This window comes from Bufo gargarizans, chromosome 3, assembly GCF_014858855.1.
Source record: "Bufo gargarizans isolate SCDJY-AF-19 chromosome 3, ASM1485885v1, whole genome shotgun sequence".
Lineage (NCBI taxonomy): Eukaryota > Metazoa > Chordata > Amphibia > Anura > Bufonidae > Bufo > Bufo gargarizans.
This window is the reverse complement of record NC_058082.1, coordinates 260659334-260679124: the sequence shown is the minus strand read 5'-3', so window position 1 is coordinate 260679124 and position 19791 is coordinate 260659334. Positions and strand designations below refer to the sequence as shown.

Below are 19791 nucleotides of genomic sequence, written 5' to 3'. Positions count from 1 at the left end.
TCACACTGGCGTTTCGGCTTTTCGTTTGTGAGATCCGTTCAGGGCTCTCACAAGTGGTCCAAAACGGATTTTGCCCTAATGCATTTTGAGCGGATCCTTTTCCATTCAGAATGCATCAGTTTGCCCTTGTTCCGTCTCCAGTCCGCTTTGGAGGCGGACACCCAAATGCTGCTTGCAGTGTTTTGGTGTCCGTCTGACGAAACTGAGCCAAACGGATCCGCACAAAACGAGAGTGTGAAAGTAGCCTAAAAGATAGCAGATGCATCTATAAGATACTCTCCAGTGTGCCAGATGGAGGCAGAAGTCTTCCTTGAACCATTATGACTAGTCATTGCAAGAAGTTGGGTGTATAGGCTTCCCCTCATACTCTTAAGTGGAAGGAGTACTTCAAATTGGTCAAATGTTACCTTTTGGCCCTTTAATTATGCACATAATTCTAGATCTAGTCTGTGAAAAGTGGACACAGTGTCATTTCTTTATAAGCTTTGTAAGATGGTTTCCCAGATTAACTGTGGATAATGTGTATAGAAGGATTTTACTCTTTCATGTCAAATCAGGTTATAAAGAAACTTATGAAGAAGGAATGTACTTTAGAGTTCTCTCGCGATCGCAAGTCCATGTCTGTGTATTGCTCCCCTGTTAGTTCCAGTAGCACAACGTCTGGCAGCAAGATGTTTGTTAAGGTAAGAGGCATTGCCATATTCCACTGTGTACAGAGCAATATAGTTAAGAAGTTTGTATGTCATTTTTATTTGAATTTTATTTTTTCATTAAGGCATATGGACATCACAGAGAGGGCCTCCGCCCCCACTGGATCTTTTTCTATAAATCATATTTATTTGTAGGGGGTCTGTTTGTGGGGGATTTTCCCATTAGAGCTTGTGGGTGGGTTCCCCTAAGCCAGAGCAGAAAGCAGCTAACATTAAATGGCTCTCACACTAGCGGCCTGAGGCCATACATGTAATGCATAGTCATTGATCTGAGCACCTGCAGGGTAAATAAGCTGCTGGACAAATCGTTCCCTATCCAAACCAGCTGTTTGCTAGGGGTCTCGGGAGCGGGACCCACAGCAAGCATCTGAGCACAGGCAGCAGATTTCACGTCAAAGGGGTTTCTGTGGAGAAATATAAATTGCATCTCTCAATGAAATTTATGTTGTTTTATATTGGTACATAATTAGGTTGAAAGAAAGACATAGGTCAACTTCATAGTTCAACTTCTCTCACAACAATTATACATCATTAACTTGTAAATAAATTCTTACCCTCAATGACATTTGTCATTAGATAAGAAGCTAGCTAGCCTGTTTGTCATTGTATCTACCTCTTTGGGTAGGGCATTCCATAGTTTGGTTACTCTAGCTGTAAAGAACCCTTTCCTGTACGGATGTCTGAATCACCTTTCCTCCCATACATAATAAGTGTCCCCAGTTTCTCTGTAGCAGGTATAGTAAAGTTACAGAACTTCAGAACAGAGGTAGTAATTATTAATAACTTCTGGATGAGGATATGGATGTTTATTGGTTTGCAGTTAAAAATTATGCTTTAATGAAGAATAAAGTAGGTAATAAATAATAGGAAATAAAATAAATATAAAACACAATAGGCGCTAGAGGTGGGGGAGAGGGGGTAGTAGCTTGTTTATTTCTTGGAATGATCTATGGTTATTTTAGCTGCTAGGAGGACTTAAGTAAATTGAATTGAATAGGCCATTAACCTCTCATCATTGAGAGTCCAACACTCTGCACCCCTGCAAATCTATAGTGGATGGAGCTGTTTACTGTAGTGCATCTCCCAGTAAAGTGAAGGGCAGGGGGTAGAGGGTGTCGGAACCCCACCTATCAGATATTAAAGGCCTATTTTGAGAACTGGAAAACTTCTTTAGGGCTCATTGAGACGACCGTATCTGTTTTGTGGTCAGCAAAAAAACACAGATACCAGCCGTTTGCGTTCCGCATTTTGAGGATCGAAGGGTCCTTCTCCTGTGTAGAAATACATATTCTTGTCTGTGGATAGAAGCGTCCTTCTCCGGTGTAGAAATGCCTATTCTTGTCTAATTACAGACAAGAATAAGACTAGAACATGTTCTGTCTTTTTTTTGTGGGGCTACGGAACGGAAGTACGGATGCAAACAGCACACAATGTGCTGTCCACATCTTTTGCGGCCCTATTGAAATGAATGGGTCCGCTTGCATTCTTGCAAATTTGTGGAACGGATGTGGACAGAAATATACAGACAGTCGTGTGAATGGGCCCTTATGGTGTAATAGTGCCAAAGGCCGGTTTACATGACTTGATAAAGAAGGCGATTGTCAGGAAGGGAGCATTCTTTCCCAACAAATAAATGCCTGCTTGTCAGCGGAAGTGAAGTTCTGCCTTTACATGAAGCGTTCCCTCCACTGTATAGGGATGAACGATGGCTACTGCTATCGCTCCTCCTCATACAGATTTGTTGTTTCTAGGCAGAAGAGTTCTGTTTACACAGCACAAGCTGCTGCCCAGAAATGAAAATGTAGTTGTCCTCATGAACAATTGTTTCACCTGATAAAAGAGCACTTCGCTCTTTCATTGGGTGATTGGCAGTATCTTTAGCTGGGCAGATTATCGGAAACTATATTCGTCCCTGATAATCAGCCGGACAATTGGGCAGTGTAAAGCCACCTTAATTTATATATTTTGTGCCAAATAAGCTTTGGATTAGAGTGTATACCCGACTCTAAAATCTGGTAAATTTAGGACAAATTAGGACCAGTTCTTTGTATTGACCTTGCGTATATATTTTTGCATGTTAATAAGATCACCTATCAATATAGGGCAGTGATGGTGAACCTTTTATCACAGAGTGCCCACACAGTTAACCTGAATACTACAGTTCAATACAGTATATATTCATATATATAAGGCATATTGGTACACCATAGACTTTTTCCAGGGTGCAGGTGCCCACAGAGAGGGCTCTGAGTGCCGTAGGTTCTCCACTACTGATGTAGGACATACCTCCTATCCCTTTCATTAGCCCCCTTGGTGACATGTGTCACAAATAGGCACAAACATAAAAGTTGTGCCCACGCCATCACCTGAAGGCGGTCAACTATAACTAATCTCTTATGGCAATGGCCAAGATGGGAGAAAACTCAGATCTCAACTGTTTAATCCCTTAGATGCCACTATTAATAGTGACCACTGTTGATCAAAACAAAGGTGAGGGGCTCACTTTGTCAACCCACTGACCCCAATGGCATGATCTTGGAGTTAAAATCTCCATGTCTAGCTTTTCAAAGTATTTATTAGGCCACGGCAGACAATACTGCAGTGGAAAACAGAGGTATTCTGTTTTTTAAAAGTTAAAATCATAGTAAAATTAGGGTAAAACCAAACATGTTAAATTAAGGGTTCATTCACACAACCATATGGTTGCCATTCCGGTATTGCAGACCGCAAGTAGCGGTCTGCACTGCACAGACACCAGCAATGTGAATCCTGTATTGTGGTGCAAACCCACTGACTTGAATGGGTCCGCCATCCGCAAGATACGGCAAAAGACAGGATACATCTTATATTTTGTGGTCCAGAAGCACGGACCTAAAAGCACACTGAAGAGCTTCCAAGTGTTTGCGGTGGCTTATGTTCCGTGTCTCCGCTCTGCAAAAGATAGTACATATGCTATCTTTTGCCGTATCTTGCAGATCGTGGACCCATTCAAGTCGATGGGTCCACATCCACAGAACAGAGTTCACAATGAAAAACGTATTAAAAGAAAAACGCAGAATAAACATACATTCATGATCTGCTCTTACAAGGAACATACAGTATAGAGGGTACATTAATCCCCAAACTTTACAATAAAATAAAGCACTGCACTTCCGCATCATATGTTGGGTTAGATCAACAGCTGGATTTACATCAGTGTGTCATCTCTACACTGATGTAATAGCTTTCTACAATTATAGTTCTGCTTATCCTCATTGTCTGTATTAGTTGGGTATTTATTATCACACCTGCACAATTTCACTTGAACAGCGTCTTTTACTTAGCGGAAAATCTGGATCAAGACTGATCATAACTGGTCCTTCATATCCATCATGGATCCTGTTAAACTACACCAGTGTAAATTTAGCCATAGGGGCATAGGGCATATTGGGGCAGATTTTAGCAGCTCCTATAATCTTCTGTTTCATACTAGGTGAGCTTTAACTTTATTAGGCTGCTTTCACACTAGCGTTCGCTGGTCCGCTCGTGAGCTCCGTTTGAAGGAGCTCACGAGCGGACCCGAACGCAGCCGTCCAGCCCTGATGCAGTCTGAATGGAGGCGGATCCGCTCAGACTGCATCAGTCTGGCGGCGTTCAGCCTCCGCTCCGCTCGCCTCCGCACGGACAGGCGGACAGCTGAACGCTGCTTGCAGCGTTCGGGTGTCCGCCTGGCCGTTCGGAGGCGTGCGGATCCGTGCGGATCCGTCCAGACTTTCAATGTAAGTCAATGGGGACGGATCCGTTTGAAGATGCCACAATGTGGCTCAATCTTCAAGCGGATCCGTCCCCCATTGACTTTACATTGAAAGTCTGGACGGATCCGTACTAGGCTATTTTCACACTTAGCTGTTCTATGCTAAAAATAATGCAGACGGATCCGTTCTGAACGGAGCCTCCGTCTGCATTATTATGAGCGGATCCGTTCAGAACGGATCCGCCCGAACGCTAGTGTGAAAGTAGCCTTAAACGTGTATAAGCAGTAAACAAAATAAGTTACTGCAAATTTCTGGTCTATACAACATTTTTCTCACATACAACTGTGACTTTTATCAAATGCTACAGGTTTTGGTGTGTGCGAAACAGGGCTGCCTCACAAAAACTGGGACAAGTAAATTATTAACGCACAAGAGGCTTCCTCTACTATAACCAGGGCTGCCCTATGTTTATGTACAGCTAAGAAACAATGTTATCTTGACTTCAGTCTGCATGAAGAATGGTGCTATACTACCATCTAGTGTAGAACTGACTCTTCTAGTTTAACCAGTTTTCTTTTAGCATAACTCAGGAGTCAATTATTTTTTGTGAAGCCAGAAAATATCTTAAATCATAAAAATGTTTGTTAATTTTTAGGGTGCTCCTGAAAGTGTAATAGAGCGATGTAATTATGTACGCGTGGGTTCTGCGAAGCTTCCTTTGACTCCATCTGCTAGAGAGAGGATCATGTCAAAGATCCGAGACTGGGGTACTGGTATGGACACACTGCGTTGTCTTGCTCTAGCTACTCGGGATGTGCCACCAAAATTGGAAGACATGCTATTAGAGGATTCTAACAAATTTATCAATTATGAGGTGAGTGTTTTTGAATATTTTTACGCAAATTCAAGCTAATGATGAAATTGTACTAATTGTACTGTTGTGTCTTTCATTAGACAAACTTGACATTTGTTGGGTGTGTTGGCATGCTTGATCCTCCTCGTAAAGAAGTAACTATCTCAATTGAGATGTGCAAAAAAGCTGGAATTAAAGTAATAATGATAACTGGTGACAATAAAGGCACAGCAGTGGCTATCTGCCGGAAGATTGGAATTTTCTCTGACTCTGAGGACATAACAGACAAGGCTTATACTGGCAGGGAATTTGATGACCTCCCATTAGAGGAGCAGCGGAATGCTTGCCGTACTGCTCGGTGCTTTGCTCGAGTGGAACCAACGCACAAATCTAAAATTGTAGAATATTTGCAGTCATTAAATGAAATCACTGCTATGGTAAGATATCTGTCATGTAGTAAAAAGTTGAATATTAGAATAGACTAAACATATTAAGTGTTCGCATTGATATATTTTTTTTTTCCTTGTCTTCTTAGACTGGTGATGGAGTAAATGATGCTCCAGCTCTTAAGAAGGCTGAGATAGGAATTGCTATGGGTTCTGGCACTGCAGTGGCAAAATCGGCTGCTGAGATGGTACTATCTGATGACAACTTCTCTACTATAGTATCTGCCGTTGAAGAAGGCCGAGCAATTTATAATAACATGAAGCAGTTCATTCGCTATCTTATCTCCTCGAACGTTGGTGAAGTAGTCTGGTAAGGCATTGCTGGTACTTTCTGGGTGCCTATATACATAAGACAGAAGTGTATTCTTCAATGTTGTTGTTCGCTGTTTCTACCATTATTTTTATATTGCACACTAATGGTCTTTTAACGCTGACTGATGTTTCAGGCAGTTATTGGGAACCAACCAAACATTCCCAATAATTGCCTGATCCTCAGCGGAGATAAAGCTGCAATTATACGCAGCAATTATCCCCACTGTATGAGGAGGACAAGTGATCACTACTGCAGTCGCTTGTCCCCATATAGTACCATTGTTTTTGGGGAGAGTTCCCTTTAACGGGCAATCTGCTGCCCAGAAATTATGATTTTTCATACCAGCTGAAAGACAAGATCACCCGATGAATGAGCATTCGTTCTTTCATCGGGTGATCAGTTAATATGCACCATATTTATGCTTCATCTGGCCACCATATAATGCATGTTTTTCCTCACTGCTTATTCCAGTTTGAAGCAAAATTTGCTAAATACTATTGCATTTTACTGTAAATGTATTCTTGGTCACTAGCGGCATAATGCAGCACATTTACTTAGACACCTGCTCAGGTCTAATTATCCCATATCCAATCCATATTTGCACTTCAAGATTAGAAACCCAAAACCCCAAAATGGGCAAGCCATAGGTAACCAGGAACAACAATCTCTGAAAGGGAAGATTTACCATAAAAAAAACACATTTTTTACGTACAGTACAGACCAAAAGTTTGGACACCTTCTCATTCAAAGAGTTTTCTTTATTTTCATGACTATGAAAATTGTAGATTCACACTGAAGGCATCAAAACTATGAATTAACACGTGGAATTTTATATACATAACAAAAAAGTGTGAAACAACTGAAAATATGTCGTCTTCTAGGTTCTTCAAAGTAGCCACCTTTTGCTTTGATTACTGCTTTGCACACTCTTGGCATTCTCTTGATGAGCTTCAAGAGGTAGTCACCTGAAATGGTCTTCCAACAGTCTGGAAGGATTTCCCAGAGATGCTTAGCACTTATTGGCCCTTTTGCCTTCACTCTGCGGTCCAGCTCACCCCAAACCATCTCGATTGGGTTCAGCTTTGGTGACTGTGGAGGCCAGGTCATCTGGCGCAGCACCCCATCACTCTCCTTCATGGTCAAATAGCCCTTACACAGCCTGGAGGTGTGTTTGGGGGTCATTGTCCTGTTGAAAAAAAAATGATGGTCCAACTAAATGCAAACCGGATGGAATAGCATGCCGCTGCAAGATGCTGAGGTAGCCATGCTGCTTCAGTATGCCTTCAATTTTGAATAAATCCCCAACAGTGTCACCAGCAAAGCACCCCCACACCATCACACTTCCTCCTCCATGCTTCACGGTGGGAACCAGGAATGTAGAGTCCATCCGTTCACCTTTTCTGCGTCGCACAAAGACACGGTGGTTGGAACCAAATATCTCAAATTTGGACTCATCAGACCAAAGGACAGATTTCCACTGGTCTAATGTCCATTCCTTGTGTTCTTTAGCCCAAACAAGTCTCTTCTGCTTGTTGCCTGTCCTTAGCAGTGGTTTCCTAGCAGATATTCTACCATGAAGGCCTGATTCACACAGTCTCCTCTTAACAGTTGTTCTAGAGATGTGTCTGCTGCTAGAACTCTGTGTGGCATTGACCTGGTCTCTTATCTGAGCTGCTGTTAACCTGCGATTTCTGAGGCTGGTGACTCGGATAAACTTATCCTCCACAGCAGAGGTGACTCTTGGTCTTCCTTTCCTGGGGCGGTCCGCATGTGAGCCAGTTTCTTTGTAGCGCTTGATGGTTTTTGTGACTGCACTTGGGGACACTTTCAAAGTTTTCCCAATTTTTCGGACTGACTGACCTTCATTCCTTAAAGTTATGAAGGCCACTCGTTTTTCTTTACTTAGCTGCTTTTTTCTTGCCATAATACAAATTCTAACAGTCTATTCAGTAGGACTATCAGCTGTGTATCCACCTGACTTCTCCACAACGCAACTGATGGTCCCAACCCCATTTATAAGGCAAGAAATCCAACTTATTAAACCTGACAGGGCACACCTGTGATGTGAAAACCACTCTACCTCTTGAAGCTCATCAAGAGAATGCCAAGAGTGTGCAAAGCAGTAATCAAAGCAACTTTGAAGAACCTAAAATATGACATATTTTAAGTTGTTTCACACTTTTTTGTTATGTATATAATTCCAAATGTGTTAATTCATAGTTTTGATGCCTTCAGTGTGAATCTACAATTTTCGTAGTCATGAAAATAAAGAAAACTTTTTGAATGAGAAGGTGTGTCCAAACTTTTGGTCTTTACTGTATATATTATGGAATTGCATTTATAGAATTTTTTGTTAAGAATACTTTTATCACCAGAGTTAAAGGGTGTCTGTCCTCATTTTCACCAATTTAACTAACACTGCCCCATAGAAGATTGCAAACGCTTTCCAAGCATTCCTGTGTGTACTATGTGTCTTTGTTCCATGTCCAGGAAAAGCACTTTTATTCTGCTGAAAGAGCTCCCAAGTGCCCAGCTGAAAGTGGAAGTAAAAACAGCTTTCACTCCTGACTGGATTTCTAACGGCTATATCTTCTGATATAGTGGATATAATGCTGTGGATAACATGACCTGACAAGGTCTAGCTGGTACCCACCATGATATGACCAGCTACAGCAGCCCTCCCCTCATCAGCCTGGTTTGCTTTGGGCACTTGCAGCAGCAGAGCTGGGCACTTAGGAGCTGTTTTCCAGCAGAATAAAAGTGCTTTTCCTGGACATGGACTACAGACACAAAGTGCACACAGGTATGCTTGGAATGTGTCTACAATCTTCTGTGGTACAGTGTTCCTAGATATATTGGTGAAAAAGACGTGACAGACTCCCTTTAACTTTTACATTTGAGAGACTATCAGTTAGTCAGGGGATGAAATGAGGCAATGAATTGGAGCCATATACATGGACTGCTTTGAATATGTTGATGGGGCTAGGGAGAGCTGGTTAGATTAATTTGGTTTCCTTATGCCAGCTCTGGTAGTATTCTTATAGGTATATGTTAAGACATTTCTATAAACATTTCAGTCTGAAATTGTTTAATAATGTGTAAAAAATACAAATTTCATGAAAAAAAGCTAAATTATTATTATTTTATTTATTTATTTTTAGTATCTTTCTTACTGCTATCCTTGGCCTACCTGAAGCCCTCATCCCTGTTCAGCTCCTCTGGGTTAATTTGGTCACTGATGGTTTACCTGCAACTGCTCTAGGATTTAATCCACCTGACCTTGACATCATGGACAAGCAGCCTCGTAATCCTCGAGAGCCACTTATCAGCGGCTGGTTATTTTTCAGATACTTGGCCATCGGAGGTATTTTCTCAAAAAACATTTTGCCACAACCTGCAGCATTTTCGTAATGCTTTCTGCACCAAAATCTGCATTTTGTGCGGATTTTGCTGCGGAGAAATATTGGCAGATATGCTACAGATATTCCGCTATGAAAAATCAATAGCATATGGCCATACTGCTAATTGTAATGAATGCTAATAACTTATTTTATTGACTAATAGAAAATATTTATGTTAATGTTTGGATGCACGTATGTTAAAATACCATACAGGTATAGAGATGCTCTTTATTTGTATTATGTTTTTCATTGTGTTACACTTTAGGGAAAATAGTAACCATATAAACTGCCTAAAGACAAAAAAGACAACCTTTTTTGTCTAGATCAGATTTTGTGTGACTAATTTCAGGTCCATAGTATACCATTCATACAGGTCATCTTCAAGACCATACTTCAGTACAATTTGGGGTAGTCGTCTGAAAGAGTGCCACTGCCGGCCCCTGATGGATCTCATTTACTATAAATGGGTCTACCAGGATTCCAGCATGTAGTGGTGCATCTACACTCCAATTAAGGTGTGTTTACACTATATGGGGGTCATTTATTAAAACTTGCGTCTTAGACGCCAGTCTTAATAAAGCCCCTGCGCAGGTGGTGGATCGCCGAAATTATGAAGATGTGCTGGCCTCTACATAACTTCGGCGTATCCAGCGCCAGTTCTAAATGTAAGCCAGCTTCCTTGGTCTTACATTTAGACCATACGCCTAAAACAGACATGGAAAATGATGAATGAGATAGGCCTTCCTGCCCGCCCGCCCCCTTCCCTGCCCACGCCATGCCCACTTTTTTTAGACCTGGCGTGAGCGGGAAAAAGTCGCACTAACCGTTGTGGCTCAATCTGCGCCTGAAATAAACCTAATCTAGGCATATTTCAGGTTAATAAATTACTCCCTATGTTTGCATTTGTCAGGCCAATATGTCTTTTGTATGTAATTTTATGATGGACAGCCATTAATCCTCTGGCCTTTCCACTTTCCCAGTCAGGGGGCGAGGCTGGTGACCCCATCACATTTATCATCTTCTATGTTAAAGCGCATGGACTGCTGGATGCTCCGCCTCGTATGCCTTGTCATAAACCAGGCACAGCATCTGGCTCCACACTCGTTATCATTGCCCGTTGTACTCCGCTGGGCTATGATAAATCTGGCCCAGAATTTTGTTGACATATTACTGACCTACGCTGAACATGCACTGTGAACACACCATTATCATAGTACACAAAAGAAAGAGAGGTAATAAATGATGTTCTGCTGTAACCGTTATTAAGTAAGCTAGTAACTGCTGTTGCATTTGTCTTACATTTTTCATTATTTTTGGATGCATAATAAAAATAAAAAATAAATCCATTTTTTTTAACATTATAGATGCTGTGGCTGCCCAGTAATGATGGCTTTAGACTAAAATATTTTCCTAGGGTAGATCAACATAGGTGACCTCTGTCCTAAGGGTTTTCATACGTAAATGCACGTACTGTGTAGTCTCAAGGTTCAAAAGCCTACTCATCCAGATCGTCTTCTGAAGTCCTGTATTTCTCCTTTCTTTTGTAGTCTATGTAGGCTTTGCCACTGTAGGTGCTGCAACATGGTGGTTCTTATATGATGAAGATGGACCACAGGTTACATTCTATCAGTTGGTGAGTTTATTATGTAATATTATTAATGTACACATATAGGAACCATTAGGCATATCATCAGCATACACAGACTCCTAAGCCTTTTCAGTGTGTTCTGTCTGTGCAAATTAAGTTATTGCTCATGCCTTCTTCTGTGTGAGAAGTTCTTGATCATGCAGTACATAAGGATTGACAGAATGCAGCCCAAAGATTTGGTACAGTAGTGCAGATTTTTGTAAAGAGTATAATGTCATGCACTTATAAACAATTTTCCCTCCAAATCTGTTATATGCTATTGAGGAGAGATTCAAGACAGGCACATCTAATATTATATTTGCAATTCTACAGTGCCTGCACAGTATAATGAAGGAATTGCTAAATGCTAATGGTAGTATGAATATCTACGCCTGTGTGTTGCCCTACAGGGTGGTCAGTTGGATATTTTTTAACAAGACCTTAAAAAAATGTATTATATGCCAATATTTAAACAAAGCTAATTTTATTAGGTAATCATTAATGTTACTGACATATATACAGTATATATAAATCTCTCACGTAGGTGACTTCATAGCTGTACTCACATATCATACTAATACAGTCCTGATCAAAAGTTTAAGACCACTTGAAAAATTGCAAAAAATCCTATTTTACATTGTTGGATCTTAACAAGGTTCCAAGTAGAGCTTCAACATGCAACAAGAAGAAATGGGAGTGAGACAAAACATTGTTTGAGCATTCAATTAATTCAAAATAACGATTAAACTGAAATAGGCTGTTTTTCAGCTGATCTAAATTTTAGGACCACCTGCCTTTTAAAAGGCCAAATCTGTGCAAAGATGTGGATTCATTATCATTTTCTGTCAGGTAGTCACACGTTGTGATGGCAAAGGCAAAAAAACTCTCCCTTTTTGAACGTGGTCGGGTTGTTGAACTGCATAAGCAGGGTCTCTCACAGCGCGCCATGCTAAGGTGGGACGCAGAAACCAAAAAACAAAAAAATATATAGTGGCAATTTTGGAGGAGCTGCTCAACCCCTGACACAGTGGCGTGTCCTCAATTAGGGGGAGCAACCCGACCGCATGTGGACCGCAGAAATCGACTGACCCCAGCAAAATATGCATACAATGGAGGATGTCGGCGCGGTCCACATGCACCACAAGAGCAAACTACACAGAATGTAGCAATCATATGAAACACAGAGAAAGAATGCACCAAACAGATATAACACTGACTATGCTGGCAAGACACAAATGAAGATATTAAAAGCTGAGACTTTTGCCAATATATTCCAGTGATGGATATATCGGAGCCCATCATGCACCACGTCACGGCTCTCAGCATGGCAAGGGGTCCTAACCGCTGCTCTAACTATGGTGTGAACACGGTCTGGGGGTGATATAATTCAGCTTGCAGCAAAGCTTCCCACAAACGCCCAGCATGAATGCTGCGGTTGTGCAATGTGAATGAAGCCAGGCTGCAAGCCACACCCACACCAGACCATGTGATGGAGGTTACCAGGTGCAAAGGAGTGTTTGAATGCCAGGTAAAGGCAAACGCACTCAAATCTAACAAGGCAGAAACAAAAAAACTAAAAAATATATAGTGGCAATTTTGGAGGAGCTGCTCAACCCCCGACACAGTGGCGTGTCCTCAATTGGGGGGAGCAACCCGACCGCATGTGGACCGCAGTAATCGACTGACCCCAGCAAAATATGCATACAATGGAGGATGTCGGCGCGGTCCACATGCACCACAAGAGCAAACTACACAGAATGTAGCAATCATATGAAACACAGAGAAAGAATGCACCAAACAGATATAACACTGACTATACTGGCAAGACACAAATGAAGAGTATATATTGGCAAAAGTCTCAGCTTTTAATATCTTCATTTGTGTCTTGCCAGCATAGTCAGTGTTATATCTGTTTGGTGCATTCTTTCTCTAAGGTGGGACGCAGTAGGACAGTCATTTGGAATTTCTTAAATGATCCAGAGGATTATAGAACAAAAAAGTCAAGTTGAAGACCCAAAAAAATTTCATCAGCACTGAGCCAGAGGATCCAATTGGCTGTCCGTCAAGACACTGGACGATCTTTGACCCAAATTAAGGCCCTTACTGGTGCTGACTGTAGCCCCATAACAATCAGACGGCATCTGAGACTGAAGGACTTCAAAAAGAAAAAAAGTCTTCAAAGACCTCGTCTCCTTGAACGCCACAGAACTGCTCGTTTGGACTTTGCAAGAGAGCACCAAACATGGGACATTCAAAGGTGGAAGAAAGTTTTATTCTCTGATGAGAAAAAATTTAACCTTGCTGGTCCTGATGGTTTCCAACGTTACTGGCATGACAAGCAGATCCCACCTGAGATGTTTTCTGCGCGCCACAGTGGAGGGGGCGCCATAATGGTCTGGGGTGCTTTTTTCCTTCAGTGGAACAATGGAGCTTCAGGAAGTGCAGGGGCGTCAAACTGCCGCTGGCTATGTCCAGATGTTGCAGAGAGCATTCCTCATGACTGAGGGCCCTCTTCTGTGTGGTAACGACTGGGTTTTTCAACAGGACAACTCTACAGTACACAATGCCCGCAGGACAAGGGACTTCTTCCAGGAGAATAACGTCACTCTTTTGGCCCATCCTGCGTGTTCCCCTGATCTAAATCCAATTGAGAACCTTTGGGGATGGATGGCAAGGGAAGTTTACAAAAATGGAGTAGATGGCCTTCGTGCGGCCGTCTTCACCATTTGGAGAAATGTTCTCACTCACCTCATGGAAACGCTTGCATCAAGCATGCCGAAACGAATTTTGGAAGTGATAAACAATAACGACTGAACTACTCATTACTGAGTTCATGTTTGGAAGTTGGATTTCTGTTTTGGGGTCGGGGGTTTAGTTTTTTTTAGGTGTGGTCCTAAACTTTTGATCAGCTGAAAAAAACCAGCCTGTTTCAGTTTATTCGTTGTCTTCATTAAATTGAATGCTCAAAAAATGTTTTCTCACTCCATTTCTTCTTGTTGCATGTTTGAAGCTCTACTTGGAACCTTGTTAAGATCCAGCCATGCTAAATATGATTTTTTGCAATTTTTCAAGTGGTCTTAAACTTTTGATCAGGACTGTATATACTAAGTTCGGCATTTTCATGTTTCAGCAATGCTATAAACTTATTCTGAGAATAATACCAATCTTTTTCTTAATTGTTTTGCTTTCTATACAGAGACATTTTATGAAATGTACTCCTGACCATGATTTATTTGAGGGGATAGACTGTGAAGTGTTTGAGTCCCGTTATCCCACAACTATGGCTCTTTCAGTGCTTGTAACTATCGAGATGTGTAATGCCCTTAACAGGTAGGCTGAATAAAAAATATTTGACTTCATGTATGTCTTCTTTCATGTACTTTTTAAGTGTTTTTGCACGTCAGGAAATTTACTTAAAATAAATCAAATGGTTAGAGCTTAAAGGGGTCACCCCCTCCTTTTTATATTGATGGCCTGTCCTCAGTATAAAAGGTCTTTAAAACCCCTTTAGGTAAGTGCATTGATCACATTCAGTGTTGCTTAGCTGTGGACAGGAGGTCACAAGACAGGCCAATCACTCATCATGTAGAGAAAGCTATGAAATATTGTATACTAGCAACATGTTGCATCTTGATGCAGGTTCCACATGGAAATTGCAGTGGGTTACTACATACGGATAAGTCCCATTGAATGGGGCTCATCCACATGCGAAGGCCGGTCGGTTCAAACTTCAACGCCACAGCAGAAATGAGAGCGTCAGCCTTTTACTTCTACTGCAGATTCTGCATAAGACTTTCCACAATAATATACTGTGCTAGAGTGAACTTAGCCTAAATAACCATTGTGTAGTGCAATATAAATTTAATAACTCATACTAAAATGATCTAGAAAAAAATGGTATTGTGGCAGCATATTCTATAACATAATCCTTTGTTACTAGATAGCAGAAAATCATAAAAATAAACACAGATTTGGTACGTTGTTGAATAAAAGGCAGGATTTGCAAGTGTGCATACAAGTAACATTAGTTGATTGTTAACGGGATTTTCCATGACTTATATACTGATGATAGGTCATGGTCTGATTGGTGGGGGTCCGTCACCTGGAACCTGTTGACCCGTTAGACATGTTAAAGAGGTATTGCAAGCCAACGGTTGAGTTGCAGGATGGCTATGGCATAGGGCTGATGGCGCTGGCTGGGGACATGGATGATGGCAATGGCATGGGACTTATGGCTTTATTTTAAAAAATGTTGTGTTTTACTAACACTTCATCTTTACATTTTTTGGAAAAAGATCTGTTGCACAATACACATCTTAAAAATGTATTGTAAAGTTTTGTAATTTGTATACATACAGAATAAAATAATATATTGCGATATATATCATTATTGCACATAGTTCAAATTATATCGCGATAAAGATTTTAGTCCATAGTGTTCGTATGGAACACCGCCTCTTCTTCAATCGATCCCTGCCGATCTGATATTGATGACCTGTCCTGACAAAAGGTAATGAATATATATGGCCTGCACCACCCCTTTAATGATATGGAAAGGATAAAAAAAATGGAAAATAATATTCAAAACATCTCAATTTATTTAGTATCAAGTATGAGTGCTGTGAGCAGAAATTCATGCACTTACACAGCTTGGCATGCTACAGTATGAAGGAGATTAATAATGGTTGACTGAGGAATGCTGAATGCAATTGGGCACACAGAAGATCTACCACTGACAGCTTCCTTTGCAGTTGCCGACCAATAACCTCCCAGATGTGCTCAACAAGTCTGGAGATGCTGCAGGCCATGGTATCACGTTTAAGCCACACAAGCCTGCTCACAGTAGCATATGCAACATGGCTTTGTCTTGTTGAAAAACAGGTTCTGTGATACATTGGAGAAATGCCTTCATCACAGGTTCCACGACCAAATCAATGTAACACCAAGCTGTTAGTGTACCTGAAATGAAGACTAGAGGGTTCACCACACAACTAAGTCCTGGAAATAGGACTAGTGTGACTTTCCCTTGTGATGGGTGGTCCGATCTGAGGCTAATTGGGTCTGATCTGAGTCTGATGGAGGCTGGGGGAGGCTGATTGGAGGCTGGGGGGTCTGATGGGAGGCTTATGGAGGTTGGGTGGTCTGATCTGAGGCTAATGGAACATGGGGATCTGATAAGGGAGTCTGCTCTGAGATCTGATTATTTTTTTTCTTTTCTTATTTTCCTCCTCCAACTCCGAAGTGCATCTTATAGTCTGGTGCGTCTTATAGTGAAAAATATGATACCTCATATTCATTTATGTAGTGAATATAGCATTAGTTCATATATTCAGTGTTTGCATTGTGAATGGTTTTGTATTTTCAGCTATGTAGGAAGCTCATTGGGTTGAGTATGGGAGTTATAACTCAGTTTCATACTTGAAACATAAATCCGTAGAAATTCAATTTGTTTTAAAAAACCACAATCAGGACTGTGTGTCTCAAACTAATATAGTTGCAAAGTGAATGTTCGTCAGGAGTTCTATATAAGGTAAAATTGTACAGCATTTCCATTGCCATAAATAGTAAAAGTAAAATTGCACACTATTTCTCAATCCTTTATCAAAATTGAAAACAGGCAATTTGATATTACGCTTGTTGAGAGATTAGAACAATATTCGTGGTGCTCTCGTTGATATTGTATGTTACCATACTCTAAAGTAATTCTTGATGTTGACATCAGCGTTTTGACAACATTAGACTTACTGTAAATAAAAAAATTACGGTAAATCTATTCCAGTTTAATTTAATCTGTTACACATGAACCCGAGAGCAGACCCAGGTATGCAAATCTTTACAAAAATTGAGTATCCCTAGATCATGCTCTCAAATTGAGAAATTTCAATTCCTTCTTTTTTGTGTTTATAAATGATCATTAAATATTACAAACTAGTAAGAGCAGACATGGGTATTGAGCGAGAAAATATTGTGTTCATCGCTCCAGTGTGATCAAAGGCTAATTTTTTTTCACCCCCTACAAAGGCAAGGCATTTCTGATCTTTTTCATCTGACAGAAATATCTTAGTCTACATTTTAAAATGCCCTTAGTAACATAGTAACCTAGGCTGACAAAAGGCTGAAATGAATGGAACGGCATCTTGTAATTACACCTGCTCACCGCTGCTGTTGTGACGGCAAGCAGGTAAACGGTGAAGAGAAGGCTGCGCTGGCACGGCACACTCCTTCTCTTCAACCAGCTGATCGGTGGGGGTGCTGGGTGTCTGACCCCTGCCGATATGATATTTATGACCTATAATAATAACTTGGACAACCCCTTTAATTTGTGTTTGTTGTATGCAGGCGAAATATCACTGTGCATGACAGATTGTTTTGCAAACATGGGAGAAGTCTTGCAGAGAAAGTGAGAGGTTATTCTAGAGCACTGTACCTCATGACAGCTTGACTCCTGCTCTAATGACTCGGACTGGCAGAAGCACCAATCCGGGTCATTTAACCTCTTAGATGCTGCGGTCAATAGCAACCTCGACATCTAAGTGGTTTCAGAGGCAGGGGGCTCCCTCCCAGCATCAGCACCCTGAGAACCAATGTCTTAGCATGGCAGCCTGAGACCTAATGAAAGGTCCCCAGGCATGCCCTGTATGTACTATCAATCTGTGCCCCCCTGGCATGAACTGATGGTGTCTGTCAGTATAGCACTGACAGTATAATGCACTGTACTGCATAAAAGTAGATTGTATTATAGAGGTGAGCAGAAGATCTCCTGTCAAAATCCCCTTGTGGGTCTAATAAGTGTAAAATATAGAATTAATAATTTAAAAAAACAAAATGCATGTTTTTCCATATGCGAGACATATGTGGCTCCCAAGCCATTGGTTGGGAACCGCTGTTCTACATAATCAATCGTCATGACTCAAGGTTCCTCATTTTTTGTGTTGGTTTGTGATTTGTCATCCATTAAGATGCATTGGGAAAACTAGTTATATATAATCTGGGACAAATGTAAGAGTATAATAGGCAACCTGGTTAAAGGGGTTGCCCGCTTTTTTTTATATTGATGGCTGGGGTCTGACTCCCGACACCACCACCAATCAAGCTTTATGAAGTGACCGCAGAGCTTGTACGAGCGCTGCATTCTCTTCATGGTTTACCTGCCCGACGTCACAACTGCGGTGAGCAGGTGTAATTACAACTCCACTGTCCCATTTACTTCAATAGGACTGTTCCTTCCTGTTCACTTGAAAAGGAAGGAGTCATCTCATTGAAGTGAATGGGATGGCTTAATTGTAATTCCACCTTCTCCCCACTGCACTTGCGACAGTGAGCAGGTAAACAGGGAAGAGAAGGCAGTGCTTGTACGAGCTCTGCAGTCTCTTCAAACAGCTGATGAGCAGGGGTGCCAGGAGTCGGACCCCGCCAATCTGATATTGATGACCTATCTTGAGGATAGGTCAGCAATACAAAAAAGCTGACAACCCCTTCGACCCATTTTCTATGGATCACTGAGGAAGGCAAAGCAATATAGTTAGTGTGAATTTTTCCTTTAAATCTGCATTACTAAATAAACTGAAGCTCACTTATCTTATGATAAAGTATAGCAGGTTTGCATCACCTTGCGTTTTATTATTTGAATAAAGTTAATAAATAGGCTAGTTCAACATACTGAAACTCATCCGATGTTACTTCTGCTTTATTGATCTAATTGTGCATTTCCAGGTGTTTTTTCAGCGTGATAAAAAAGTGCTTTTATTCATGCGGTTTTTGGCACATTTTTTATGTGGTTTTTTGATGCGGCTTTTTTTTTAACCAATGGGTGTTCACTTCACTTCAATAGAAAGCTGCATTTTCAGCTTGAGTTTTTTTTTTTTGCGAATCTGCAGCAAAAACACAGAAAATGCACAAAAACGCATAGACTTACATGGAGCAGTTTTTTTTTTTTTTCTGCTTCCCTTCATTTCAATGGGAAATTCATAGCTGATTCTGCCCTAAGATATGACATGCTGCTTCTTTTTTCCACGTTTCTTTTCTACATGTGTGCTGCTTCCCATAGCAATGAATGGGAGGCTGTTTTGAGGCATTTTTTTTAAGCTGATTTTGAGGCAGAAACTCCTTGGGAACTGGCCCTAACAGGCACATTTTACATCTTAATATTTGCCCTTTTTTATTTACAGCTTGTCTGAAAATCAGTCATTATTAAGGATGCCACCGTGGCTCAACATCTGGCTCCTGGGTGCCATTGTAATGTCTATGGCTCTACACTTCCTTATACTGTACGTGAAGCCGATGCCTGTAAGTACAGAAGCTTATTGGAAATTCAGAATTCATGCCAAAATCCTTGTTGCACATGCAGTTAAAGGGGTTCTGTCACTTCAGCAATTGACATTTATACTGTAGAGAAAGTTAATACAAGGCACTTACTAATGTTTTGTGATTGTCTATATTGTCTTTTGCTGGCTTGTTTAACTTTATCACATTATACACTGCTCGTTTCCATGGTTACGACCACCCTGCAATCCAGCTGAGGTGTCCATGCTTGCACACTATAGGAAAAAGTGGTGGCCTATGTGCACTCCCGTGGTCTCAGCCACCAGAGAGACTGACACTTTGAATCAAGCCAGCAAAGGAGACGATATGGACAATTCCTGCCTTGTATTTAAGGGGTTATCCAGTTCAAAAAATGCCCCCCACAATGCCTGGGCTATAGATTATA

The 19791-nt window shown here is 41.1% G+C and overlaps 1 protein-coding gene across 1 annotated transcript in view; it reads left to right on the top strand.

The window, feature by feature from the left end:
• Positions 1-19791, top strand: part of ATP2A3 (ATPase sarcoplasmic/endoplasmic reticulum Ca2+ transporting 3) — a 185302-nt gene that overhangs the window by 140346 nt on the left and 25165 nt on the right. Inside the window, exons 12-19 of the mRNA XM_044285175.1 lie at positions 558-683; positions 5100-5318; positions 5399-5734; positions 5833-6053; positions 9218-9420; positions 11005-11090; positions 14281-14414; positions 19253-19370. Of these exons, the coding sequence (XP_044141110.1) occupies positions 558-683; positions 5100-5318; positions 5399-5734; positions 5833-6053; positions 9218-9420; positions 11005-11090; positions 14281-14414; positions 19253-19370 (1443 nt within the window). The remainder of the gene's footprint in view (positions 1-557; positions 684-5099; positions 5319-5398; positions 5735-5832; positions 6054-9217; positions 9421-11004; positions 11091-14280; positions 14415-19252; positions 19371-19791) is intronic.